This window comes from Stegodyphus dumicola, chromosome 11, assembly GCF_044657685.1.
Source record: "Stegodyphus dumicola isolate Sdum_Otavi_A_Nest chromosome 11, ASM4465768v1".
Lineage (NCBI taxonomy): Eukaryota > Metazoa > Arthropoda > Arachnida > Araneae > Eresidae > Stegodyphus > Stegodyphus dumicola.
The window spans coordinates 84,920,529-84,947,478 of NC_140778.1; the positions used below are offsets into that span (position 1 = coordinate 84,920,529).

General features: G+C 32.6%; 2 protein-coding genes across 4 annotated transcripts in view; one reads left to right on the forward strand and one right to left on the reverse strand.

Annotated features, from left to right (window-relative positions):
• The first annotated feature begins 1,067 nt into the window (after positions 1-1,067).
• LOC146994176 (uncharacterized) lies at positions 1,068-25,916 on the forward strand. 2 transcript variants are annotated; one of them, XM_085826951.1, is made up of 5 exons: positions 1,068-1,272; positions 3,141-3,318; positions 13,072-13,228; positions 20,989-21,635; positions 21,998-22,129. In XM_085826951.1, the coding sequence occupies exons 2-5, from the start codon at positions 3,229-3,231 to the stop codon at positions 22,007-22,009; spliced, it is 906 nt and encodes a 301-aa protein (XP_085683077.1). In that variant the 5' UTR covers positions 1,068-1,272; positions 3,141-3,228; the 3' UTR covers positions 22,010-22,129. The 2 variants fall into 2 exon arrangements, with proteins under 2 accessions (XP_085683077.1, XP_085683076.1); XM_085826950.1 differs by lacking the exon at positions 21,998-22,129 and adding an exon at positions 25,421-25,916 and having other exon boundaries at positions 1,071-1,272.
• The window catches only part of LOC146994177 (uncharacterized), a 269,374-nt gene continuing 251,674 nt past the window's right edge, over positions 9,251-26,950 (reverse strand). For both annotated transcript variants that reach the window (XR_015044060.1, XM_085826954.1), the window contains exons 2-3: positions 14,396-14,579; positions 9,251-9,451 (exon numbers count right to left, since the gene is read on the reverse strand). Coding sequence is in view for 1 of the 2 variants with exons in the window: in XM_085826954.1 (XP_085683080.1) it covers positions 14,523-14,579 (57 nt within the window). In the remaining variant the exon portion in view is untranslated. The remainder of the gene's footprint in view (positions 9,452-14,395; positions 14,580-26,950) is intronic.

Consider the following 26,950-nt stretch of genomic DNA (forward strand, 5'->3'; position numbering starts at 1 on the left):
AGAAACAGTAAAATTATGCAATTACATAAACGAATCCACTTTCAGACAATATACTTAATACTGTTTACAAGCGCAAGCCAAATTTCTGTTTATGTTACTTCTCACCCTTCAGCGCATGCTCAAGAATTACCATCCAGGCGAAACTAGTCGATTTGTCCATGACGTCAAAAATTCGAAAAGTGGGGTAGGGTTTGGAAATACGCTTCCGGGGTTCAATTCCCGGCTAACGGCTAGCTGCACGGGCGTTTTCATTGTTATTCCCGTGTGTAACTTGCATATGAGTCAGTTCCCTTTAACAAATCCTACACGAAGGCCTCCCTCCCCGTCGGCAATAGCCCTAGTGTGCTTTGCTGTAACCGAATTAACCGAAACTGAAAAAAAAAAAAAAAGGGTATTGGTGGTGGAAGGCAGCTACGAAACGTCGTTTTAGAAGAATGGGCTACATAACCAAATTTCTATCTATACTCTGGTAAACAGTACATTATTTGCTCATCAAAAGCCTAAATTTAGCTAATGCTCGGCTTAGTTCTTAAATTGCAATTTTAGCCACAGCCCCCAAACAAGACAATGTCTGGTATTTTATTTCATTACTTAGTTATTCATCATTAATTTAAGAATTAATTAAATTTGAAGGGAAAAAAAAAGAATCATCTAAATTTTCAAATTACAAACATAAATAGCAATAGTAAAAAGCAAATACAAAATAACGCTTCGCGCTATCAAAATTGCTGATTTTCTTAAATATCAACAACTAAATAGTATTTCAACTAAAACACATAATGTAAACAAGAGTTTGCCCGATGCCAAAAAAAATTCAAAATTATCTATGAAAAATATGAGCGCATTGTGACGCAACCGTATCATTCCTATTCGAACAGCAACCGCATCATTCGTATTCGCATAGAAACCGCATCATTCGTACTCGAACAAACCGCATCGTACGACAGATGCGAGTAACGAACAGATGCGAATTACGAAATGAATTTGTGAGTACCGAATCGGTGCTTCGAGTCAACCGATGTACCCGTTACTCAGTAACGAATACATGCGGTTTGCTCCAGCTCTATTAGATAGCAATATGGCAGCGTGGAATTTGGCGACTTGAGGGCGCGTATCATAGTAGTTCCCCTTTTAACCTTTACAGATAAGGAACTCTACAAATTTATGCCTTGTTTAAAAATGAATATTTTTTGATAATATTACAAGAAGAAGCATAAACGAAAATGGAAGAAATATTATTTGGAGAAATATTATTTGAAGAAGAATGGCAAGGTAATTTCTTAATTATGTAAATTCTGTAGTTATTAATATGCTGATGGCTGTGTGAGGAAAGGGGGAAAAACATATAAGTATTTGGACAGTGATGTTTTTCATAATGATAATCTAATAAATGATTGTAAAAAAGAAGAAGAAAATATGTCTTTTTATCGCACATTTATAAGTATTTCACATTTTTTATAGCTCATGAAAATAGTAGAGAAGAAATTGAAAATTTCATAATATGATAGAATATGTGTATAATACTAGAGTAAAGAGGAAATGTTTCTTATAATTAGGTATTTCATGTTCTGTGTAACGAATATTAAAGAATGTGCTTTAAATTTTTTTTTTTTGATAATCAGGTAGAAAATTTTATAACGGGGTAAACAGGCAAAAATGTTTTTGATATGGAATCAGCATTTTTTAGAGGTTGGGGAAGAGAGAATTTTAAGAATTTAGGAAAGTATTAGGTGGCAAAATTTAGGAGCCATAAAGCTTGCACAGGTCAACGGAAAAAGTCTAGCACTGGCCCTGCTGCTGATTTCAAATTTTATTTAAAACTCTGTATGTTTATCTTCATTCAGTAAACTTACTATTACATTTTGAATGGCATTTATTTCCATATCATTGCACCAGCTTCATTATTTTTAATTTTATAGCTAAGCTTATTGTCTGCTGTATCACAAATTAATGATCTGAGCATCTGATTGTGTATTTATTGAATTTTTTATCATATTATTTTATTCCACAGTTTAATGTTATTATTTCTCACAGAGTTTGAGAATGAGAGTAATATTTCTAATTTTTCATAACATAACCTTTTCTTTATCATCATGAGTAGTAAATGGGATTACTGTTATAATGCTACTGGAATTAAAAAGTAATTCTGTTTCTTAGACCTTATACTGCTTTCAGTTATTTAATTTATGCTTTAATAATGTATTGTATTATGTATTGATCCCAGCATTGATCATCCTCTTCTTCCTTTCATTCTGAATATATGATGCTATGATCATTTTATTGCATAAAAGAACTGATGAATACTTTAATAATTTCAAAAACATTTATAATAAATCTTCTTTTTCTAGTTGAAAATTAGATTGAGAGCTAAATTATAGATTTCTGATGTCATATACTGTCTTGAAACAGCTAGGACAAAAAACCATAAAATAATACAAGTTCTATAGCTACTTAAGGAGAGTTTGCATATAATTTTGTTTATAGTCACATCAGTGAACTTTCAAGTTAATTTTTCTTAAAAGGTATTTGATTTCAAGCTTGCTATTTTATTTTCGAAAAACAAATGTAGTATAAAAAGAACATAAACACATGCTTTACAGAAGACCATTAAGTAACTATACATAAGATTTCAATTTAATGCATTTTAATTTTTTGAAATTAATTTCAGAATCTTAAGTGTTCAATCTCTTTTATAAAACACTATTAATATGCTAATAATGAATTGTTAGTAAGTGTGCCTACTTTCTCTAACATTCCTATATCACTGATATTCACACATCTTAAAAATGATAATATTTAAAGATTATTAGATATTACAATTAGTTTTTTTTCCCCCACTCAGTGTGATAATGCTGTGCTTTCTTTCCTCATTTAAGGTAGATGAGAAAACAATTCTTTCGTATTTCTCTAATAATTTAAAATTTGGTTAACATAATTTTAAAATAATTAATAGAATATAATAAATTTTTGAATAGCTTTATAATTCCTTTAATTTTCAATTTTATGTTTTGAAACAAAGGATTTTGATTATGGATATAATAATAATAAATAAACTCAACTAATTATAATATTAAAAGGTGTTAAGCCATTATTATTCTAATTTAAGAAATCAAAGGTAATAAATTTGTTTCATTTTATAGAAGATTCATTGAAAGATTTCTACATAAAAAATCTTAGATATTTGACAAATTTTCCTGTTTATGAGATACCTACAGAGTGTTAAGACACATGGCTGTAATTCTGCATCGGACTTCATCAGGAGATTACTGGAAAGAATATATTGAAGAAATGGGTATTTCAAATCATCTAGTTATATCAGTAAGTTTCCTCATGTTTGTTTAGTGTTTTTAATGAAGATTCAGCAATCAAATTTCTGATTTGAAATTTTTAAAACAAGTTGATGAAATTAATTTGTTAAATAATGATTTAATAGCTATGATGATTGCTTGGTTTTATTATTTGAATTTTTAAAAACAAGTTAATAAATATAATTTATTAAATAATGATTGAAATGTACTTAATTATTAAATTTGGTATGAGATCAGAGTAATTAAATTCCTATTTTAAGTATAAATATGAAGAAATAACTAAATAAAATTAAATTTCAGATACATTTATAATTTCTTTAGGTAATTTGTATTCTTTCCATTAAGTTATTTCTTTTGATCATGTGACTAATAGCAGTTTTAATAAATCTCTAATCTTTTTTAAAATTTTATTTATTAAGATACATTAATTTTTGCTACGTTTCTGATATCTTTAATGCATGAATAATCCATATTCATAGTCCTAAACTATCTTTAATAAAAGTTTTTAAAATATTAAGGGGTAGAAGAATAGTTTATATTTCATTAGTTTTGAGGACATGTAGTGAAAAAACTAAGTGCTGTAATTATGTTCAGTCTGACAAAATATATAAAAGAAAATGAGTTCTGAGCTTTAATTTTAGAGGTGTGGTAAACCATGAAATAATCTTCCATTTGTTAGTATACTCTGAACCCTATAAAACTTCTGATGGCCAATAAAAAAGGTTTACGTACAGCGTATTACTAGGGCAGTTGACTTTTTATACAACATAGGTATGCACTGATATATGAATATTTTTCTGTCAAGATTTTGGGAAATATTTCTTGAAATTTGTGACTTTCAAAAATTCTGGGAATGGACTACATAATCAAGAAATAGCAAGTTTGATATGCAATGAATGAATAAAATAAATTTGCAATGCATCTTGATAGTCTATCTCTATTGTTACTCTTGTCTGTTGTTACTGTTTCTATCCAATAGCCTTATATTTACTTGTTAAGCATTCATCAGGAATGACTAGAACCTTCAATCATTTAACTATCTCATCACAGGAAAGTTGCTCTCATTTTGCCACAAGGGCCAACCATATTACATCTATGAAGAAGTGAATAACATACACACACGGCCAAGCTTTTATGCCAGAGTTGCCTTTATCTTTAGTTTTGGATTAACAGTCTTCTTCTGTTAACTATTATGTAGTCCAGGATAGCACACTCCTATTCTAAACCTGTACATTTTAAAATACAGTACACGTTCGTTTTTACGAACCTCTTTTTTACGAACACTCTCGATTTGACGAACTAGCGAATCATCCCGAATACACTCCCATAGATGTAATGTAATTTTGCGCTCTTATTTACGAACTACAAATCAGGAAAATCTCTTTTTTGCGAACTCAGTTTTCATACTTCTGCGTGTTTCATTGGGACGAAGTGTAAAGGTCAAATAAAATCTCCAACTATTTTGAGGCAGCAAGTGCGAAACATTCAAAGAAGTACAGTAAGGAAGGAGGGGCGGAGAAGAGGGGGAATTAGGACAAATTTATGGTGTTGTTTGTTGTGGGAGGCTCTCAGAAGAGCATCGGCCTGATGTTGTTGGGTGGGAGTGAGACCATTCGTCTTAAAGGGGTTTTGGGTTGCTTCTAAAAGAGAGTTGTTGCCTTTTGTAATGTCATAGTCATTTGATCTGGACAACTCAATCAGTGAAGTCTCGTTAGTCGAGAGGGAGATTGGGCCAGTTTTGGTTAAGTAAGATTCTTAGAGCTATGTCGCAAATGAAGAAACGAATTTGTTTAGCGGTTGAAATAAAGAAGAAAATTTTAAAAGAAGTTGACGAAAAAATATTAAGCAAGACACAAATTGCTCAGAAATATGGAATTCCTAAAAATAGTTTATCGACGATTTTAAAGGCAAGAGAGAAGATCTTTGGAGCTAAAAACGGAAACGATGAATGTGGACCCTCCTCTCGAAAATATTTTCAAGAATCAAAACACCCAAATTTGGAAAGGGCTTTGCTTGTTTGGTTTCGAAAGATGAGAAGCTTAAACATTCCAATTGATGGAAATGTACTTAAAGAACAAGCACACTTTTTTGCTTCCAAATTAAACATCAAAGATTTTAAAGCATCGGATGGTTGGTTACAGAAATTTAAATTTCGGAATGACGTTTTTAATGCGGACGAAACGGCTTTGTTTTTTAAGATTTTGCCAGAAAGAACATTAGCTTACAAAGGAGATAAATGTGTTGGAGGTAATAAAGCTAAAGAGAGACTTACAGTTTTGATTGCATCCAATATGACTGGGTCACAAAAATTGCCTCTGCTCTTTATTGGAAAATATCTGAAACCAAGGTGTTTCAAAAATGTTCAGAAGATTCCTGCTGCATATTATGCTAATAATAAGGCCTGGATGACTGGCAACATCTATGAAAAATAGTTGAGAGATTTAGATAACCGTTTTTCAGCAGAGAAGCGCAAAGTTCTCCTAATCGTGGACAATTGTACTGCACACATGGAAGTCACTGGGCTTCAGGCAATCCGTGTGGAATATCTCCCACCAAATGCAACTGCAGTTTTACAGCCAATGGATCAGGGGATAATCAATAGTTTCAAGCGAAAATATAAGACAGTGCTCTTGCAAAGAGTAATCCTTGGATTGGAAAGGTAACAACCTTATCAGATTGATATTCTTGGTGCAATGCATTTATCAATCAGTGCATGGAATGATGTTTTAGATGAAACAATTTCTAAAGCCTTTCGACATGCAGGTTTTATTAAAGAAACAGACGTAACTGAAGAAATCCATGACAATAGATCTCACGACGAAGATGAGGTTCTCATGCATGAACTTCGCTGTAGAAATCCACAGTTGCCAGAACTTTCATTCGAGGATTTTTTAAATATGGATTCTAATGTCATCTGCACGGAGGAAATATCGAATCACGATATTATTAGCAGCATAATCAACGAGAATGAGAGACTTTCAGATCCAGAAGAAGAAGAAGAAAAGGAAGTAACACCAAGACCAACTTTAAAACAAGCTGCTGAATACTTGTCAGAACTTAGACGATTTTTTGAGGCCAGTGATAATTGTGAAATGCTAACAAATATAGAGAAGATGGAGTCTTGCATTGTACAATCTGTTGTTTTAAAACAGACAAAGATAAGTGATTATTTTGTTGCTCAATGACTTAATAAAGGTACGTTTTACAAATATTTTATATTTCTTGTTTGTTTAATAGAATGGATATAATTTATTAAGTATTAATACTATTAACAATAATTCCTAATACATAAATAAAAGCATGGAATAGTATCACTAACCTGTCTCGAAAACATTAAAATGTGAAATACTAACAATTTCCGATGCCTTTCTAAATTACGAACTCTCGATTTAACGAACTGTTTTCGTAGTCCCTACGAGTCCGTAAAAACGAGCGTCTACTGTAGTAAACTCCTCTTATAAGGTATATCTCCCACCTTCTTGGCATGCCTTCGTGGTGTGAAAGTCTGCACACTGGGCACGTATTCCAGACACCCATGGTTTGATTCCCGGCGAAGATGTTGCTTATTTTTCATCTCTCTGGCTTTAAAAAAAAAAAAAAAATCCTAATGACTCTACGGTGACACCCAAACTAAAAGAGTGGTGAATGATGATTCTCCACACCCAGGATTTGGTGATTGGGTCCCCTAAAAACCCCAGTCACCTTTTAAAATGGGGAGTATATAAGATTATTTCTCCCACCTTCTTGGTGTGGTGGTCTGCATGCTAGGTGCGTGTTCCAGAGGTCTGTGGTTTGATTCCTGGCGAAGCCGTGTCTCATTTTTCACTTCTCTTGCTTCCAAAAAAATACCTAATGTCTCTACACTCTATCATGTAAATTGTCTGTGTGTGCTTTCTGATGCTGGATACATACTAGTATTTTTATGAAGCTTTAAGTTCTTCATAATAGTCCTTTCAATATTTCAAGTACAGAACAAAGTCTGAAATCCTGACTTCCAATATCCAGTATGATCCACTATTCCTGTGGACCACCAGCGATATTTGTACTAAATTTGACGTATTATGTGCACGAGTAAAAGTATTATGCACATGCATGAACGCATTATGCGTTGATGTATGTGCAGAAAGTTTGTAGCTTTGCAGTCCGGATTATAGATCATTCCGGATTATGGGTGTCTGGATTAACGACTTTTGACTATATTGGCATGCATTTATATATTTTTTCGTTCTTTTCTCAGGTCATGATATCAGTATTCAGTTTTCTTAGTATGATGGCTTGCAAACATGTTTTTTGTCTTTTTATTATTAACATTTTGTGTGTTAGCTTTGCTTATTAAATATCGTAATTTTTGCACTTACGCCACATAAATTCAGTTCAACAGCAAAGTCACCAGATATTTAAAAAACCACATATATTTAAAATTTTCGACAAGCATTCTCACTTGCTCCTACATTATTCAAAATTTGATGGCTCTAGGTACCATTGTTTTTTACTTCCTTGTACGAAGTAAAAAGGAAGTATTGTGATTGTGAAAAGTTTCAGGCAGCATATTTCAACGAAAATATACATTTTGACTGCTATTGAATGCAATTTAACAAAGTTTTTGCGTGATATCTGTACGTAAGGACAGAATAAAATACTCTTTTCCTTCAAAAAATTATAAAACTGCTTTAAAATTAATTCTGAACAGAATTTTTTGTGTCGTCTGTACGAACGTATGTACGTACGTACGTATCTCGCATAACTCAAAAACGAGTAGCCTAAGAATGTTGAAATTTTATATATAGGACTGCTATAACGTGTAGATGTGCACCTCGTATTTTGGTTACAATCGGCAGCACCAAACGTATATAAATATATTTATATATATATCCACTCTGTTACCCGGCTCAGCGATCTCAGTTTCTTTACTCTTATATGTTTGTAAATTGTACATTTTTTGGGTTAAGGTTAAGATTTTTATGCCTTTAGTAAATCTGTATGCAATATTTTTAGAATTATCAACAATTTTAAATTTGTTTAAGTGCAGCTAAGCCTTTTTTTTTTTTTTTGATGGCGGCCATTGATTGTTTACATTTGAAACAGCAGACTAATGGTTTTGTTGCCAATCTAGAGAAACTTAGCTTCGCAACAACAAAGATAACGCCTTCATTTATTTTTGCCAATTAAGTCATGCTTAATCCTTTCTGGAATTTTTTTCGATGAAATAAGTGCTTAAGATTTACTTTGTAATTTTTAATATAGATGTTTTGAGTTTTTACGTATTTTTGCCTTCTCGCGAAGTGAGAACTGAATTAATTAAATGAGAAATACTAAATTGTCTGTGAAAATCTGTTTCTTTTTTGTTTTTTTTGCTTAATTGCTTTTATACATCATTCTAGCTTTGTTATACAGTCAAAAGTCGTTAATTCGGACACCCATAATCCGAACCTCAAAGCTAAAAACTTTCTGCGCATGCGCCGCGTTGACACATGCGCATAGGCGTTTACACGTGCGCGTAAGACCTTTTACCACTGCGCAATCCGGAAAAATCGATAATCCGGAATCGCCGAAGTCCCGACGAGTCCGGATTAACGACTTTTGACTGTAGTATTTGAATAGAACATGTGGCAACGATTAGATAATTCTATTCTTTAAATGATATAAATTTTGTGCATTATGAGTTATAATATGAACGAAATATAATACTGTTAAGTGAACCTCGCGGCAGAGTGTCGCTATGGTAAACAAATACTAGAGTGAATTTTAAAGAATGCATTTATTTTGTTGTGGTTATGCGCTGTCGGCGAAGTAGATTTAATTCAATCCAATAAGTTTAAATGAAATGCAAGAAAAAATGTGTATTATTTAATATTCCGTACAAGGAAGTCATGTGGAAGTTCCGTACAAGGAAGTGTACACATCAGATTTTGTACATTGTGAAAAACATTCATACATTCATGCAGATTTTCATTATTTAATTTCTTTAAAAATAATACAGTGCAATTATGATAATACAGTGCGAGGGTCGGATGAGACTTGCCAAAGGAGGTTGCTCCTACTTGGTTGTATCGGACGTAAAACTCCTTCTACCTAAGGTCTCATATCCCATTGGCCAAGAAGCATACCACTTAAGAGTTCGTTTGAGGGCGAGAGAAACGATGCTAAAAAAAAAGAAGCAGTGCGTAACCAAGAGCCACAACCTCAGAATAATATATATGAGATATATACATATCTAAAAATGGCAAAAGTGCGATAATATTTGGTGGCAACAATTTGAATAGTTGTACGTCGTATTCAGCGATTCAATACAAAATCTCATTTTGAGACAAATAGCCCATTTGGGCTAATGGTCCTTTTTGGCTAATAAATAAATAAACTGATTAGATGAAAAATATGGTTGCATGAGTTATACAATAATTATAAAGACAATTATTGCCAGGAAAGAAGCCAAATGGAACTGGTAACACCTGGTGTCAAGGAAATACACCAAAATGAAAAAGCACCAAGCAAGTGGTATGATTTTAATTGAAAAATATAGACAATTTGTAAAGTAAGCATGAATTCTTGCAAATTATAAAACGAAACTGAACCTTCTCTTAGTGGACATTCAAGGGACACTTAAGACTTTTACCTGTGAGTGGGAACACATACAGTTAGTCACAAAAGTCTGCGTACAGACTAAATTTGAAATTAAAAAAACACTTAAAGCATAGGAAAATGTATTTTAATCATTGCATTTTTTTCTTCTATTAGCTAAAATTGTAAGCTTAAATAAAAAGTAAATAATATCAGTGTAATACTTTTTACATTTTTTCAAAAATATATTTTATTAAAAGAACTCAGAAATTCCTTCCAATAAGTCTGCGTACACTTTCAAAAAAAGCAAAATATAAGTTTTTTACATTACTTCAATACTTTGTAGGATATCCTTTATTCTTCAAAACAGCTTGCAGACGTCTGGGCATTGACTGAACTAGTTTTTCAGTGTCATCCGACGTAAATTTCGCCCATTCTTCCTGCAATTTACTAATTAGCTCATTTCACGACGTAATATTGTGTTTTCGAATTCATTTCTTCAATTTTGCCCACAAATGTTCGATTGGATTGAGGTCTGGTGACTGTGGAGGAGTACACAACTGTATTGGAGTGTGATAGAGGAGATATTCCTTCACAATTATAGCTTTATGTTTCGGGTCGTTGTTTTGTTGGAAAATAAAGGTATTAGAAAGGTTTAAATTTCGGGCACTGTCTCGTAGATTTTTCTTCAGAATATCCAGATAAACATACTTATCCATGACTTTATCAATAATGTGAAAATTTCCAACTGCTTTCGACGACATACACCCCCATACTATCACACCGCCAGCTCCATGTTTGACAGTTGGATTTAAATTTCTCAGATTCAGTTCTGTTCTTGGTTTTCTCCATACAATAGGGTGGCCATTAACTTTAAATATTGTAAATTTACTTTCATCTGACCAAATTACATTGTTCCAGAAGTCCTGCAAAGAGTTTAAATGTGTTTTGGCAAAAGCAATTCTTTTCTTTCTATTTGTCTCGGAAATGTATGGCTTAGACCTAGGTTTGCGTCCATGATAATCGGCTTTTCGCAGCACTTTTCGTACAGTTTCAGGAGAAATTTCCTTGTTGTTAGTTAAAAAAATTTCTTTTGCAATGCTTGCAGCAGAAAATTTAGGATTTTGTTTAATTCATAAAAGAGTTTTTCTTTCTTCTCTCTGCATTAGCTTCTTCGGTCTCCCACATCTTGGTTTTACAGCAAGACTACCAGTGTCAAGATAGTTTTGAATAACTCTTTGCACACTAGAAAATGGTTTTCCAATGGTTTTACCAATATAACGAAGAGTTTTACCTTCATCTCCCAATTTGATAATTAGTTGTCTCGTAACTAAAGGAATTTTTTTATTGCTTGTCATTTTCGTCAAAGAAAATAGAAATAACATCTTCCAATCAACGTGAAATTCGCTTCGGAAGTCAATGACATTGAAAGTGTAACCTTCTTTGCATTCTCAAGTTTGAAGTTTAAAAGTTAGATTAAAAATCCCCCGCCTCCTTCGCGTTGTACGCAAACTTTATTGGCTTTGATTTCTGGCCACTTATCTTTTAAAAATTAGTGTGCATAAATTATTAGATATGAAAATATTACAGTTAAATAATTTCAAAGTCCCTTATTGAAACTAAATATTTAAAAAATAAAACTTTAATAAACTACCCTTTTCGCACCTTAAAATTTGGATTTGATGTTACTTTTCTTGATGTACGCAGACTAACTGTATGTCTCGCACTAACTGTATGTCTCGCACTTCCAGCATCTAGAAACTTAAAAATCCCTCCATTAATTAGAATGCTCATTAAAATAAAATTCCAGTTAATGGGGCTTTATTTATGTTATTCAATAACTTTTCATACTATTTGTTATTTGTCAATTAAATTTCATAACTACAGAAGCAGTTTAATTTGAAATATTTTATTTTGGGGAAGCAGTGTAGGAATGTTTATGTAAAGGAGCTATTTTTCTCTCCCCCTTTCTCTTATTTTAAAAATTTTTCAGCAAATCTGTTTTATGAAAGTTTGTATTTTAGGTATATACAGTCAAAAGTCGTTAATTCGGACACCCATAATCCGGAATGATCTATAATCCGGACCTCAAAGCTACAAACTTTCTGCGCATGCGTCGTGTTCACGCATGCGCACAGGCGTTTACGAGAGCGCGTAAGACCCTTACGGCTGCGAATATGTTTGTGCGCATGCGCGTTTAAATTGTAACGGAGTTATACGCTAAGCTAAAGTTATCTAATTCAGTTAATGTTGCCGATTGCGTTGTTCCTTAATCTTCGAATTGGATCCGGCTTATTATTTTTTGCAGACTGTCAGAGCAATTTTATAAAAGTAAGCTTGAACGTTCGATTATGTCAAATAGAATTTCCGATATATATTTACTACAAAGCGAAAGTATGTTTTGAAATCCGAAATCTGTTTATCAATTTCACGCTGCTCTGCGGCAGAGGGGGGGGGCAGAAACGTCATTATTAGATTATGATAGATTAGAAAGATTATGTCAAATAGAATTTCCGATATATATTTACTAATATGTAATTTGTATCTACAAAGCGAAAGTATGTTTTGAGATCCGAAATCTGTTTATCAATTTCACGCGGCGGATTGGGAGTTGATCTGTCAACACTATCCTTATCTTCAGGGCAGATGTTTTTATTTTATTTGGTTTATAATTCCATACTAAGTGTAGTATTTCATTCTGTCTTTGATATGATTTAAAACAAGTTCCTCGTCATTATAATTCGCTTCCGATAGTGAAGAAAGTGACCCAGAGGTTATTGAAAACGAAAACATTTCGATTGACAAATTAGTCGGTATTCTCAACACAGCAATTATAGGACTTGAACAGCGGAACTTTGTAACTAAACAAGAAATTATGTCTGTTTAATAGAATTAAAGAGAAAGTATTATCACATGAAACGAAGCAACTTACATTGAAGGAAATGTTTAATAAAGTAAACAAATAAATATTAAGCTTTTTTTTTTTTTTTTGTAAATTTTGATACCCTTTAGATCATAATTGTTCTTTATTTCATAAATTACAGTTTCATATTTTTAATTTTGTAATTTCTGCATGCCATCTTACCAGATTTAAACTGATGATCTATAATCCGGAAAAATCGATAATCCGGAATCGCCGAAGTCCCGACGAGTCCGGATTAACGACTTTTGACTGTATTGCTTTAAATTTAAAATTTTATTTCAGGAGATTGAAACTCATGCACCATTATGCAGACTGCTCCCATTTTATTGTGCTTTGCGGGGTCCTTTAAGTGAAAGTGTATATCTGGAACAAATAATTAGAGTTTTTCTGACTAAAGAAAGATTTGACATTTTAGTTCATATACAGCCATTTGTACGAAGTAAGTATTTGTGCATTTCCCAAAAGTTTTGTTTAAAACTCCATTTGAATGCAAGATTCTTGATAGAATGTATCATTATAAATGTAAGCAAATATTTGTAGATTATTTTAATAAGTTTTTTTACTAAAGTAGAAAATAAAATATTCCAGAAATTTTCACTTGTTCTGCAAGAAAATATTGTTCAGGTTTAAGAAATTAAATTTTATTACAATATTTAATTGCATTTGTTTTGGTGAAAAATTGCGAGAAATAGTATTTGTTTGTGTTAATATTGCTTTACTTGAAGCTAAGTAATAGAGAAAATAATGAGAATTTGTTCATAGATTTGTTTTTATAAATTGCATAAAATACTGAGAAGCAAAATGTTGCAGCCAGTGTTAATTATTATCCAGATGTATTTTAGTATGCTGTGAAAATAATTTGATGGCTGCCCTAAATAAATGAAAGTTTTATTATAGAACTGTTTTGAAAGCAAATTCTAATTTATTGTTAAGATTTTGAAGAAATTATATTTTTATATTGTTATTGTAATGACAAGCTGTCTGAAGTTGAGTGACATGTTGCTGATAATATTGCCTGTTAAGGAGAATAGTGTTAAAAATGTCAGTTTCACCAGCTAGAATTGAATCTGATAACAGCTGTTTTCTAATCCACTTTTTACTCATCAGATTGAAAGTGACATGATCCAGTGGCAGGTTGGAGATCTGTTTTCTGTATTTAGTAAACCCCCACCACAGTGCTCTTACTGGTGCCAATATGATAAATGAGTCTCTTTGTATTGAGAAGTATGTGTAAGCTGAGCTCCAGGTGTACGAATGGCCTCAGTGCATTGAGTTGTGTAAGGAAAAAGCAATACAAAGTAGTAGTTTGTAATGTGTGGTTATGTTCAGTTGAATAAGTAATGCACTGCTAGTGCCATCAACTGTTCAAGTAATATCATGTATAGCCCAAAATGCCAAATTTACCAGTCAGAGCTGGGAGCTATTGTTTGCTAAGCTGTTGGATCAAAAGTGCAGCCACTTTCTAAGGGCAAGTCAAGGGTATTTTTTCCCAGTGTTTATTGAGTTTGTATTGTAGTACAAATATTAAGTCTGACAAAAATATTTCAGTACTTTGTTAAAGCCACCAAATGCATTTTGAATATCATATAGGTACATTTTCACTTACTTCTTTGGCTCGATACTAAGCATCTTTCCTTTTTTGTTTTATATTTTAAGTCTCCTACCCTTGTTACTAGACTTCTGTTGATAATTTCTCCCTTTTGATATCTGTTGGTTTTATCCCTGAAAATCTCTTATCCCTCTCCCTGTTCAAAAGGAAGGCAAAATATGGACTCAAATTTACTGCAAAACTAAAATAAAAAAAAAAAAAATAATGTTAATTAATAAACATTGCAATAAAAAGAATAATATAAAGTTTTAAACAACAAGCATAAAAGTAAAAGATGGCATTTAGCATAGCAGACATTTTTTTCTTTGGGATGCATATGATGCCACATGAATTCAATTAAATGAGTCATAAGTCTGGCAGGGTAGCATTTATTGCACTATTTCACAAGCACTCAAAAGAATGCGTATGCCATTTAGTCATAAGGCTGGGTAAACATAATCACTGTGAAATATTTCAAATCTTTAAAATATTAAAATCCATTGTAGTAAAGGAAAAAAAGCTATGATTGTTGAATGAAAAAACAGCTATGAAATGAAAAATATAATTGTGCAAGGAAAATGTTATCAAAAATGAAGGTAAAATAAACTGGTGTTCTTGATGCTAAGGAAGTATGCTAAAATAAAAATAAAAATAATAGTAAAGTTGGAAAAGAACTGATATTTTAATATTGTTCTGAGTACTTGAAGGTCATAGTTGTTTTAAAAGCTACTAGCTTCTTAACACAATATGGCATATTATTAGAATATTTGCATATCTTATTATCTGTCAATTATATCTATATGATGACTGCAGGATGTAGTTCTGCATGTATAGCCTTATTTTTTCCCACATGTGTGCTGTGCAGAAAGACAAACTTAGCGATGCGTTACTGTTATTCATAATCTCATTTTTATTAAATTCCTTCTAATATTGATAGCCTTTATGGGCTTTACAGTTATTAGTAAACAAATCTTATAAAGTTTATGTATCTGAAGTTTAGAAGCAGAGGTAATTTAGAGTGCCACAGAGGATCAGCAATTAGTTTTATGATGTAGGCATGTCTTAACTTCTCATCTTTTTTGGTTTTTCCCATTATGAGTGATAGTACTCTTTTGCCATGCATGCCAGCTTTAGTGTTTGTGAATGACTGACTATGTATTAATAATTATGGCCATATCAAGTAGTGACATATGGATTAATTTATATACAAAATATAGTCCCTATTTAACCACTTGCGCTAAAAAGACGTGCCACGCACGTCAAGATGCTTTTGTCTCAAACCACGCTAAAAAATTAAAATAACGTGGTGCACACGTCGCCTGACAACGAGATTGTTTATTCTTGAGTTACAGCTCTGGATTGCACTCGCAGATGTGGGCCCACCAGCGGCCGAGCGATAAAGTTGCTGAACACTGGTAGTTTGGTCCGAGGTTCGAATCCCACGAACGGGGTGGCTGCATGGGCGTTTTCGTGGTTTTCCCCATGTGTAACGTGTATACGAGCCGGTTTCCCATAGAAAGTCCTCCACAAAGGCATCCCACCCTTTAGGCAGATGGCCGTCGAGGCTTTGCCATAATCGCACATATGCACTTGCAGACGCAGACCTGGAGTGGCGTAAATGAGGCACTTTACCGCTTGTTATATTGTAGCGCACGGCACCACAACTGTGAAGTTTAGTCGTAGCGCAAGTGGTTAAAGGAAATAATTATTTAAAAAATTGGTGGCATGAATTTGTAAATGAATACTTCTAGAAAAACTGAATTGGCAAATTAGATTTGCTTGGGATTTTACATATCTATATAAATTGACATTGTTTAATGTGGGACATTAAACAATGTCTAAAATTCTAGCATGTTTGTTCCACCCATTTACAAAGAGATGATTTCTGATTCCATTTTTTACTCTTACATAGCACTACCTGCTTTGTTTCTTTTTGTTACATACAATTAATAAACATCTGCCTCCTCATCAGAAAATTTAAAAGTGAGCAGAAAGAGAAATATACATAGTAGTTAATAATGGAAAATTTTTAGCTAGCCACATGGCTCAAGAAAGCTCATGAAGAGAGAATTTAAAGTGTATTCTTTTTGTATTTTATATTTTAGGGTTTTTTTAAAAATATTTTTTAAATACAGTACAACAATATAAATTAAGGAAGAGAAAAAAGCAATTAATGATTTATAGGCTTATAATGTGAGGTAAGATCCATAAGCAGAAATTAATTATGTGGGTAAGATATGATTCTAAGTACAAACAGACTGATAACAGTGTAAAAAAGGACTCTTTTTAGGCAGTAGATGATATCTTGAGCTGGAGAATGATAAGCATAGCATTTTAAGTTCTTGAAGCAGGAGCTCTGAGTGTTGCATCCATCATTGGCATCATCGCTACTGGAACTGACATAAAGGGAGCATGGTGTTGCCTATTAGCAATCAGAAAGATTCCATAATGGACCTAGATCCGTCATTGGATGGATCTAGATCCCATCCTGCAATTCACAGTGTACTGAACTATGAATCGCGGAGTCGTAGGCAGGGAGTTGTTGAAGACAGTTATTAATTTGTTCAATTTTGGAAAAGAAATTTTGACTATATTGATTAATGCAAGCAGGTATGTAATTTTTAGGTCTGAATGAATCATATCATTACAAATGTACTGAGCTGCATTAAGGATTAAACAAAGGACCATACTTTGAAAGGCTTGAAGCATGTTGACATGCATCTTTGCTGCAGTACCCCATATTGTATAAGCATACATAAAAATTGGTCTGATGATTGAGGTGTAAAGAAGACTTTGTTTTTAATAGACAGATGGCTCTTTCAAGCTAATAATGGATATAACTGGGACTTGATAATCTCCCTTTTTTGAGGATGGACTCAATATGGAGATACCAACGTAATTTAGAATAAAGTATCACTCCTAAAATGCTTTAAGTATTTGACAAGGGAATATAGTCATCCAAAAACTTTTAATGGAGGAATACAGGGTGGGTGATCTGGAAAAAAATCATGGTAATACATTTAATGATGTTTATCGTAATTTTCCAGGTAACGAGCCAGAGCTTAAGGCAGGGGAGATAATATTTTGTACCAGAATAGTCCAAGCTTGGGTGTCGTGAGAGGATGGCTGTGTCATCTGCATAAAGTCCTAGAATGACATTAAATGATCTTGGGATGTCATTGATAAAAATGTTGAATAATGTTAGCTCAAGAAGAGATTCCTGCATGACACTAGCAAGAACTTGACGGGTTGATGAAATAATCTAATTAACTCAGGAGAAAGAATGATTAGTCAGCTACTATTAATTATGTGAATAAATTGGGCTGCAAAATCAATTTGCATGAGCTTGATTATGATACATGTATGCCAGGTCTTGTCAGATGCTTTAGCTGTGTCAAGATCCATTATAGATAGTGTCATGGGTAGCTACTACAGTACAAAGTCCAAGATCTGGAATTGTAGAAATTCGGCAATTCTAGATTTTAGATTATCATTTTAAATCTAGTAAGATGATATGTAGAAATTCTAAAATTAAAAATGTAAAATAGTTATTTATTAAAGAATGAAACATTTATGGCCTTAAAAGAATCAAAATTTACAAAAAAAGGGGGGGAGGGAGGAATAACAACAACAAAAAGAAAAAACAAAGCTCAATCTTGTTTTGCTTGTTTTATTAAACAGTTCTTTCAATGTAAGCTATTTCATTTTTTATGACTCGTGATTTCTTTTTCAATTAGAAAATTTCATTGTTGAAGTCCTATAATTGCTGTGTTGAGAATTCTCACTAAATTGTCATTCAGTATCTTTTCATTTCAATTAACTCTTCGTTACTTTCTTCACTATCAGCAGGGAAATTTTCCAAATTTAAAATCATATTGCAAAATTCGCAATTCTTTAACTGATTGATGATTGAGGCATCGCAATGGAAAACTTCTGTCATGTCATCTTTATATATTCGGTTAGCAAGAAAGTAATTTCAGGTTTTTTTTTTTTTTTTTTTTTTTGTGTGTGTAATAAAATTTGATTTTTTTCTGTGCATAAAATCTAACTGAATGACTGAATGATTGATGTAGAATTTGGATGAAAGTACAAGATGGGAACACTACAATTTTAAGTGAAATGTGATACAAATAGTCATAGTAATTTTTAGACACTGAGAGGAGGGGATTCTCATTAAAAGTCTTGGATTGGAGAATATAATGCAGACATAATAGTAAGAAAAGCAATTTTTATATCTCCAGTAACATCCAGGTTCAAATGTTGCCTAGCCTTGGGAATGAAATGATTCGTTAAATGCCCATGGTTATGCATTTTGCTTTCCTGCAACATTTGCACATGCCATAATCATTAGTCTCGCTTTGAAATCTTTGGTATCAGGTTTTTTTTCATCATCATCAGGTTTGGTTGCCACAGTATTTGGAGGACTATATATTGCTAGAAAACATCAGTTTTGTCAGTGTTAGAAATTTGTCTTGAAGATAACGTTTTGTTCAGCTGTTTTAGTATCAACTGAAGATTTTTCACCTGCTTTAACTGCCTTGTACCATTGCAGTTTTTAAATGTGATTAACCAACCTGTTGAATACGTGCATTCAGTTTTTAGCCTGTTTTCTCGTGAAATATTTAGGGTTAAACCATTAGCATTGACCCATAATTTACATGTCCTCATTTTGATGCTCTCTCATCCATTCAATCATCATTCTGTCATGATGAGAATTTTTAGTATAATGAACAATTTTTTGTTTTTCATTTTGAGTGCGATATCAAAATCCACAAGATATTCAAATAGTTTCTTTTTTCTGTTTTTATATTGTCTTCTGTTGACTTTGCAGTCCCATAATATTTGCATAATGTTGAGACATATGTACCTTCATCCATCTTTTTTTTTCCTAAAGTAATTCCTCTTTTTGCTTGATTAGCATTGAAGCATGTTTTCACTCTGAGGATCTTTTTATGGCAGTTATTCAAACTTTAATTCTGATAAGATAGCTGCAATAAAAATAGCATGGAAAAAATAATAAGCTGGGTCAAATTAGAAAGCATAGTTTGGTAGGTTAAATTCAGCTTAGGTTCCTTAGAATCTTTTTTTTTTTTCCCTACCTTCTTTGTTGCCCCCCCCCAAAAAAAAGCAACATTCCATTTTAAAAAATATGTCTTGAGACTTCATTTACTGTTTACATCAGGTAGAAAAATGCTAGACCCGTACAGTGACTCAAGAGCCTGCTCATAACCTCCACAAATCTCAGTTAGTCAGTGGAAAAATTACTTTTTATTAAGTATTATATTCTCCAATCCAAGACTTTTAATGAGAATCCCCTCCTCTCAGTGTCTAAAAATTAGATCATCTTGTATACTGAATGTTCAGATTTTAGACTTTGTACTGTAGTAAATTCTTGAAATTTTGATTTGCGGTAGACGAGTTGACTATAATAGGTCAAATTTGAATACTTACAATGTATGGATGTTTGTACATCTGTAGTGTCTTTTCTGCATAGGAGCACTAAAATACTATTGAGCTGAAAGCCCTTTTGAGAGGCTACTGAGAGGGAAAAGAGATAGGAGACCCTCAGATCCATTGCTCAAGATTTCTGCATGAAAATTAGGGTAGAGTAAGTCCACCTGTGAGGTTCGACAGCTGAGGTACTAAAATCCACCTATGTTTATGTTTGTCCACCTATATCTATGTTTGTAGTATTTATCTTTCATTCAGTTGCAATTGAAGAAGGTGATAATATTGAATTATTGAAAGCATTTATGTTAAAATAAAAGCTATAGCAATCAAACTCTGTTTTTGTTTACTCAGGTTATTGCTATGTCATTGTTTCCTGTCTGAGTTTCGATATGTAGTTTCACTATTATAATATAATGAATGACTGCCTGCTACAGTACAAGATTATGTTTTAATTTTTAATAAGGAATTTTTAATAACAACATAAATCCAGTCTTAGAGCTATCTATCTTCTACTGAGTACACAGCAGCCATGATTACAGTCATCTATGGAACCATCTGAAAACAATCTAATTAATTACTTTCCATATATATTGCTCAGCAAAATAAATTTAGATATTGCCTCTTAATTCCCCACCCCAAATAATACTTCATTCTTTTGAGTTATTTATTTTTTAAACAAAATGCTACAATGAAAATTTAGTGAATAAAAATAGGCCAAAATTTTTTATAATTTTTAAAGTTTTGATGTGCTTAATCATGAATTAGATTTTTCCTTAATGCAAATGCTATTCTTCTATTGCCATATTTTTTCCCTCTGAAAGTCAAACTAATTTATGATAATAAAATTACCCATTTTTGTGCCATAATAAAACAAACTGTTCTATTTTCCTTTGCTGTCAGGTTACTGGAGTTATATCTCAATTCACTAACTAAAAATTAATTGCTTCCTTCTTTTTTTTTTTTTTTTTTTTTTTTTCCGCTGTTCTTCAGGTATTATTTTGTCTGCCATAATTTCAGGTTAAGAAAGATGATTCAGGTATTCAATTAATAAAAGAAAACTGTATTACTAATAATTAAATTTTTCTTATCTGAGTTTTCTTTTCTTTTTAAAAAAACTTTTTACTTTGTTACATGCATTTCTAAATAATAGTTTTTTATAGGTATTCTGAGAAAGATAGCACTTCGATTTCCTGAAAATGACAGTTCTTATTTAGAAACAAATGCTGTGTTTTGTGATTGTTGCCAAGTAGTGATTGATAATGAAATTAATCCTGATGAAAACTGGTCTGCAAGACTGATGAAAACTGGTCTCTGTGTATCTGTGCAGTGTGATTTGCAGCATAAAGATGAAACACCTGAAAGCAATGTGCATAAAAGTATGAAAAAGAATATTGTTGCATCTGAAATTGTATATGAAAGTAGTAGTATACAAGGGAGCTCCAAAGATAATAACGTCTCTCATTTAGAAAAACAAATTTCATGTATTCCAAATAAATCTAAAAATAGAACTGTTTCTAATGCTGAAAAACAAAACGCTTCGTGCATTTCAAATAATTATGAGAATGAAACAGTGTCTTGTGTTGAAAAGCAGATTTCAACCCTTTCAATAGATAGAGCACCTGGTCCTTCTGCACCTCCAGTAGATACTATTTCTGTTTTTATTCTTCATACTGAAATGGACTTTAAAGAAGCTCAAAGACTGTCAAATATACTTCAAGGTGAAGGATTAATTGTCAGACTGTTATATGAGGTTGACTACTTGCTAATGATTGATGCATTTGAAGCTTTAAGTGCCATATTTCTCGAGGTAAGCAAAGTCTTTCTGTAAAGTGATTTTTGTATTTATTTGGATGTCATAAACACTCTCTGGAATTGTAGTAGCTAAAGTATCTAATTAATTGCTATTTTAGAGTTTTAATTTAAGTAAATAATGGGTACTTAATTTAGAAATTTGAAACAAATGACAGCTAATATAGACGACAAGAAATTTTGAGAATGGGTTTACTAAATAGATGTATAGGATAAATAATTTTACAAAAAAGTGCATTTTTTATTAAAACTTATTATTTACTTTGAAGGTTTTTATATTGTAAATATGCTGTTGTCTGCTATCTAAATTTATTTTGCTGAGCAATATATAAGGAAAGTAATTAATTAGATTGTTTTCAGATGGTTCCATAGATGACTGTAATCATGGCTGCTGTGTACTCAGTAGAAGATAGATAGCTCTAAGACTGGATTTATGTTGTTATTAAAAATTCCTTATTAAAAATTAAAACATAATCTTGTTATTTTATAAAGAATGTATTGTTGTTGTTTATGCTAAATAGTCTTCAGCAAATGGCGCTTATTATCTTCAAAAACTTTCATGCTAAAATATTTATGCATAGTGCGTCTACTGGTGCTTATAATTTTATCGCTGACTTTCTATCATTATAATATACAGGGGTTGGGCAAAAATATGGAAACACCTTTAAAAAAACATGTTTCTTTGCTTAATATGGTGTAGGAAACCCGTTGGCATCCAAAACAGCTTGCAGTCTTCTTCTCGGAATGGATAAATACGGTTCCTGTATGTTTGCCAAGGGAATATTATACCATTCTTCCTGCAAAACGTTGGCAAGTTCAGATAACGATGTTGGAGGTGGATAACGAGAACGCACTTTCCGTTCCAACGTAGACCACAAAGGTTCGATGATATTCAGGTCTGGTGACTGTGGTGGCCAGGGGAGATGGGACAACTCATCCTCGTGCTCAGAAAACCAGTCCTGGACAATGTGAGCTGTGTGAACAGGGGCTTTGTCATCTTGGAAGACACCATCACCATCGAGGAACAAAGTTTGTACCATGAGATGAACTTGATCGGCCAAAATGTTCACATAAGTCTTGGCAGTCGTGTGCCCTGACACAGTTATCATGGGGCTAGTGGAGAACCACGATATGGCTGCTCAAACCATAACAGAACCCCCGCCATGTTTCACTCTTGGCAACAAGCAGTCTGTATTATAGGCTTGAAATGGCGTTCTCCAGACGTAAACTCGGCCAGAAGTGGGAAAGAATGTGAAAGAAGACTCATCAGACCATATTACTCGCTTCCACTGCTCTATAGTCCAGGCTTTATGACTTAAACACCACCTTATCCTGTTGCGGGCATTAGCATCACTGATGAGTGGCTTCTCAATTGCAGCACGGCCAGCAATTCCCTGTTTACGAAGCTTCCTTCTAATTGTTTTGGTACTCACAGGGTTCGGTAACACAACATTTATTTCAGCTGTAACTTTTGCAGCTGTGGTCTTCTTATTTTTCGCCACAATTGCCCTTAATGATCGTCTGTCACGATCACTCAGGACATGCTTTCATCCGCGCTGTGATTTAGCAGATGATGTTTTTCCGCTTTTCAAATATGCGGAATAAATCTTCGATACAGTACTTCTTGAAACACTAAACACCTCGACTACCTTTCTTACGGAAGCACCTACCATACGTGCTCCAACAATTTGCCCACGTTCGAAGTCTGTTAACTCTGACATAATGCAATGACAACTTCACATAACAGTTCTCCGACAACAGCTGAACTGTTTAGCACATTTACGAAGTTGTATAGGTGGCGTCAGTAGTCAAAAATGCCAGCGCCATGTACATATTTCATTAAAATCAATCTTTCTTTTCAAACATGCATTTCACAAGGTGTTTCCATATTTTTGTCCATCCACTGTATATCCATAAAGGTCTTTATATGGCCTTAATTTCCACAGTTGTTGGTCATGTTCATATATTTCCAATAACAAAAGGGTTTTAAAGAAAACATATATACATGCTTTTTATCATTTAAAAAAATTTAAAAGTTATGAAATCTAACTTTTACACGGTCCCATTATTATTTCTACAGTTATAATTAGTAAAAGTTTATATGCATTCTAAAAAGTAAAATATAAGATATTTGACACCTATGTAATGAAAATCAACAGAGATATTTAGTTTTAAAGTTTGAGGTCATGTTTCTAGAAAGGTCAGGGTCATATGCAAATTAAAGAGCCAAATATTTAAATCAGTGTGTAACTAAAAATGCAAAAATGCAGTACCGGTAGGGTTGACAGATGTTTCTATTCTACATTTTTGTTAACAGTCTATTTACTATTTATTTCATAAAAAGAGTAAACTTTATATATATATATATAGATAGATAGATAGATAGATAGAAAATACTTTTATTGTTTATGAATGGCTAACTTGAGTAAAACTTTAGAAATACCCCATTTTAAATTGCTTTTCACAACAAAAATTCCAAAATTATTATTTTCTTTAAAATCTGGTAATAACCACCAAACATAAGTTAGAAAGTCCTGTCAGGTAATTTTTACTTAAGTCAAAAGCAAGGTTCAAAAGTGCGATGTCCAAGTGACACCCTGTGTAATTTCAAACAGGAGTTAAATTATTGCTTTGGCAATATTAATCTGTATTTACAAAGGTTGGGCATTATTCTGGGTGACATCACAACACTTTGGGTATTTTTTATTTATTGTGTTAGTTTCTAACCCTATTTTTCACCTTTTTTTTTTTTTTTTTTTTTTTCAAGATATAAAACTGTTAAGATGAATAAATATCAAATGAATGTTTTAAAAAAAAACCTAAATGATACAATTGTCATATTATTCCTCCAGCATCTGAATGTGAGGAATTTGTCAGTATGACAAAGAATGGGAGAAGACTTATTCCTGGGTAATATTTAATAACCACGACAATAATAAATCAGAAGCAAAGTGATAAATGATATGCTTTTGCCAGTTTTTAAGGGGAGAGAAGATCTCTTTCTATCTCTAATTATGCAGAATTCAGGTAAAATGAACAGGGCAAAGGTTGTGCACTTTCCTTGTAAGTGAATATTTGTTAACAGAAATAACTACATCACGTTAATGCCCCTGAAAGTGTTAAACAGTGTTCATTATTTTCTGATTTTGTAATAATTTAAATGGTACTTTAATATTATAGCAACTTATTATGAATGAAATCAGAGCACAAATTGTGCCTGGTGTAAAAAAGGAGGGCAAGGTCAGGCAAAAATAGCAAAAATATTACAGAAGAATGTAGCTTCAAAATAGTTTAATTTCCTCTGTACTGGTGCCACATGAATTTTGGTACAACTGAAGGCAATGCTGAGCTATATATAGGATTTGTTCAAGAAAATGTATTTTACCTCATAACAGAGTGTGCAAAAATGGTAACAAAATTCATTTATATCAGTGATGAAAATATTTGGAGATGCATTGTTAAAAATTGTGGGATAAAGCTATTTATGATGAAAATTTGTTCTGTGGTTCCTGGTTACTAATTTTAACTGTTCTATTCTGTGTTGCTGTATATATTTTGAGGCAGAACTCCTATCCATTAAATGTAAGTAATTAAAAATATAAATTAAAATAACTGTTGACAGCAATAGTTAAATTTGCTTGCACAAGGTGTTGAAATCTGATTGGATTTTAAATGGCAGTCAGCTTCGGTGATTAATTGTGAAGGCTGTGACTTTTTCTATAGCTGCTATTATATAAAAGTAACATTCAAAATTTAAAAAAAATAATAATTATCTTTTTACAGGTGGATTTTATAGTTCCCATAGTTTCAATGACATTCCTGGAACAAATTCACCCCCAACAGCAGGCGCAAGGTACTGCTATGCATATTCGCTACATATATCAACTGATGATGATTGACTATGTTATGAACTTGCGTTTAAATTTTCGAGTGAGACCAGTAATGCTACCTGAATTTAATAAGCATAACCTGAGGACTCAAGTGCTTCTTTCTTGTGCTTTACGATTATGGAACGAGGTTCCCGAGTTGATTGGTGTATTGAGAAATACAAAAACAAAATAATTAGAACAAAATAACGAGAAATACAAAAACAAATTAATTTAGAAGAATATTTAGGTAATCTAGTCCTGACTGATTTTATAACTGGAGTATCTGGATCCTGGAAAATAATATCAAATGCAAAAACTGTTATTATTTGGTATGTTTTAAATATATTATATTTTCATTATTATGTATCAATTTTATATAATAAAAAACAAAATATTTGTGAAAGAAATAACCAGTATTTGTTAGTACTAATGTATTTGGTTTTTAAAAAAACTATTTAATAATAAACTGTTGTACTTATAAGTGAATCTAGCACCCTACCACTCTGAAATCTTGCACCCTATCAACACACATTATTTCATATTTATATAAAATTTAATAAGAAGATGCAAAAGCAATTTTTAATTCTATAATAATAAACATTGAAAAGATACACAATGACAATAAATCTGCACCTGAGAAGACAAAGATTGGAACAAGATGTGAATCAGTACCTCAGATGTGCAGTCAGTAATAGCCATATTAAGAAGTGCATAACCCAAATAATAGATATTCTGGCATCAAGGAGTCTAGAACTATGCAACACACAGTGATCTCACCAAATCAATATACAAAGAAAAGCCACCAATTATTATTGTTTGAATTTCTAGCTGAAAGTGGTCATAGCAAACAATGAAAGCATTTTAAATCATACACAATCATCGCTATATAAATAGTATGAGGCACCTAAGCACACCAGCAAGTCAACGAATCAGTATGTGTAAATTACATTGCTATAAAAAAATCAAAGTGCTCAATAATAATCAAAGTGTGTAAAAGAACTAACTACATGGATTGTATCTATAAGCAATGAATGGCTAGGCATAATATGCAATTAAGTTCTCCACCAGCCAGAGTAGGTCTGGGCATAAGATGGGAGAACCGGTGACTCCTCCAGCAATGGTAGATCTTGCAATGATAGTTGCATCAGGTAACAGTGGCACCTTGGCACCAGAACAATACCATCGGCCCCAGGAAGGTGTTGCTAATCTGGACAGCTAATGAAAGCGGCCTGTACCTACCTACTTGGGGTAAATTATAGGTGGCCCTTGCACTTAACCTAACCTAAACTAAACTAACCTACATTTAAGCATTGCCAATTTTTAAAAAGTAACCATGGGTTTTAATTTTGTACAGTCCACTAAGCACGGAAGCCCTACAATGAAATAAGATTTTTCGTGACCAAATAATGGATATTCTGACTTCTAAAATAGGCCATTTCTTTAC

Bases quoted from the DNA above. Each gene is read 5' to 3' on its own strand.
- LOC146994176 (XM_085826950.1), top strand. From the start codon at position 3,229: ATGGCTGTAATTCTGCATCGGACTTCATCAGGAGATTACTGGAAAGAA. The intron at 13,229-20,988 runs GTAAGTATTTGT...AGTTTTTTATAG, and splicing joins TATACAGCCATTTGTACGAA to GTATTCTGAGAAAGATAGCA. The intron at 21,636-25,420 runs GTAAGCAAAGTC...ATCTTTTTACAG, and splicing joins TAAGTGCCATATTTCTCGAG to GTGGATTTTATAGTTCCCAT.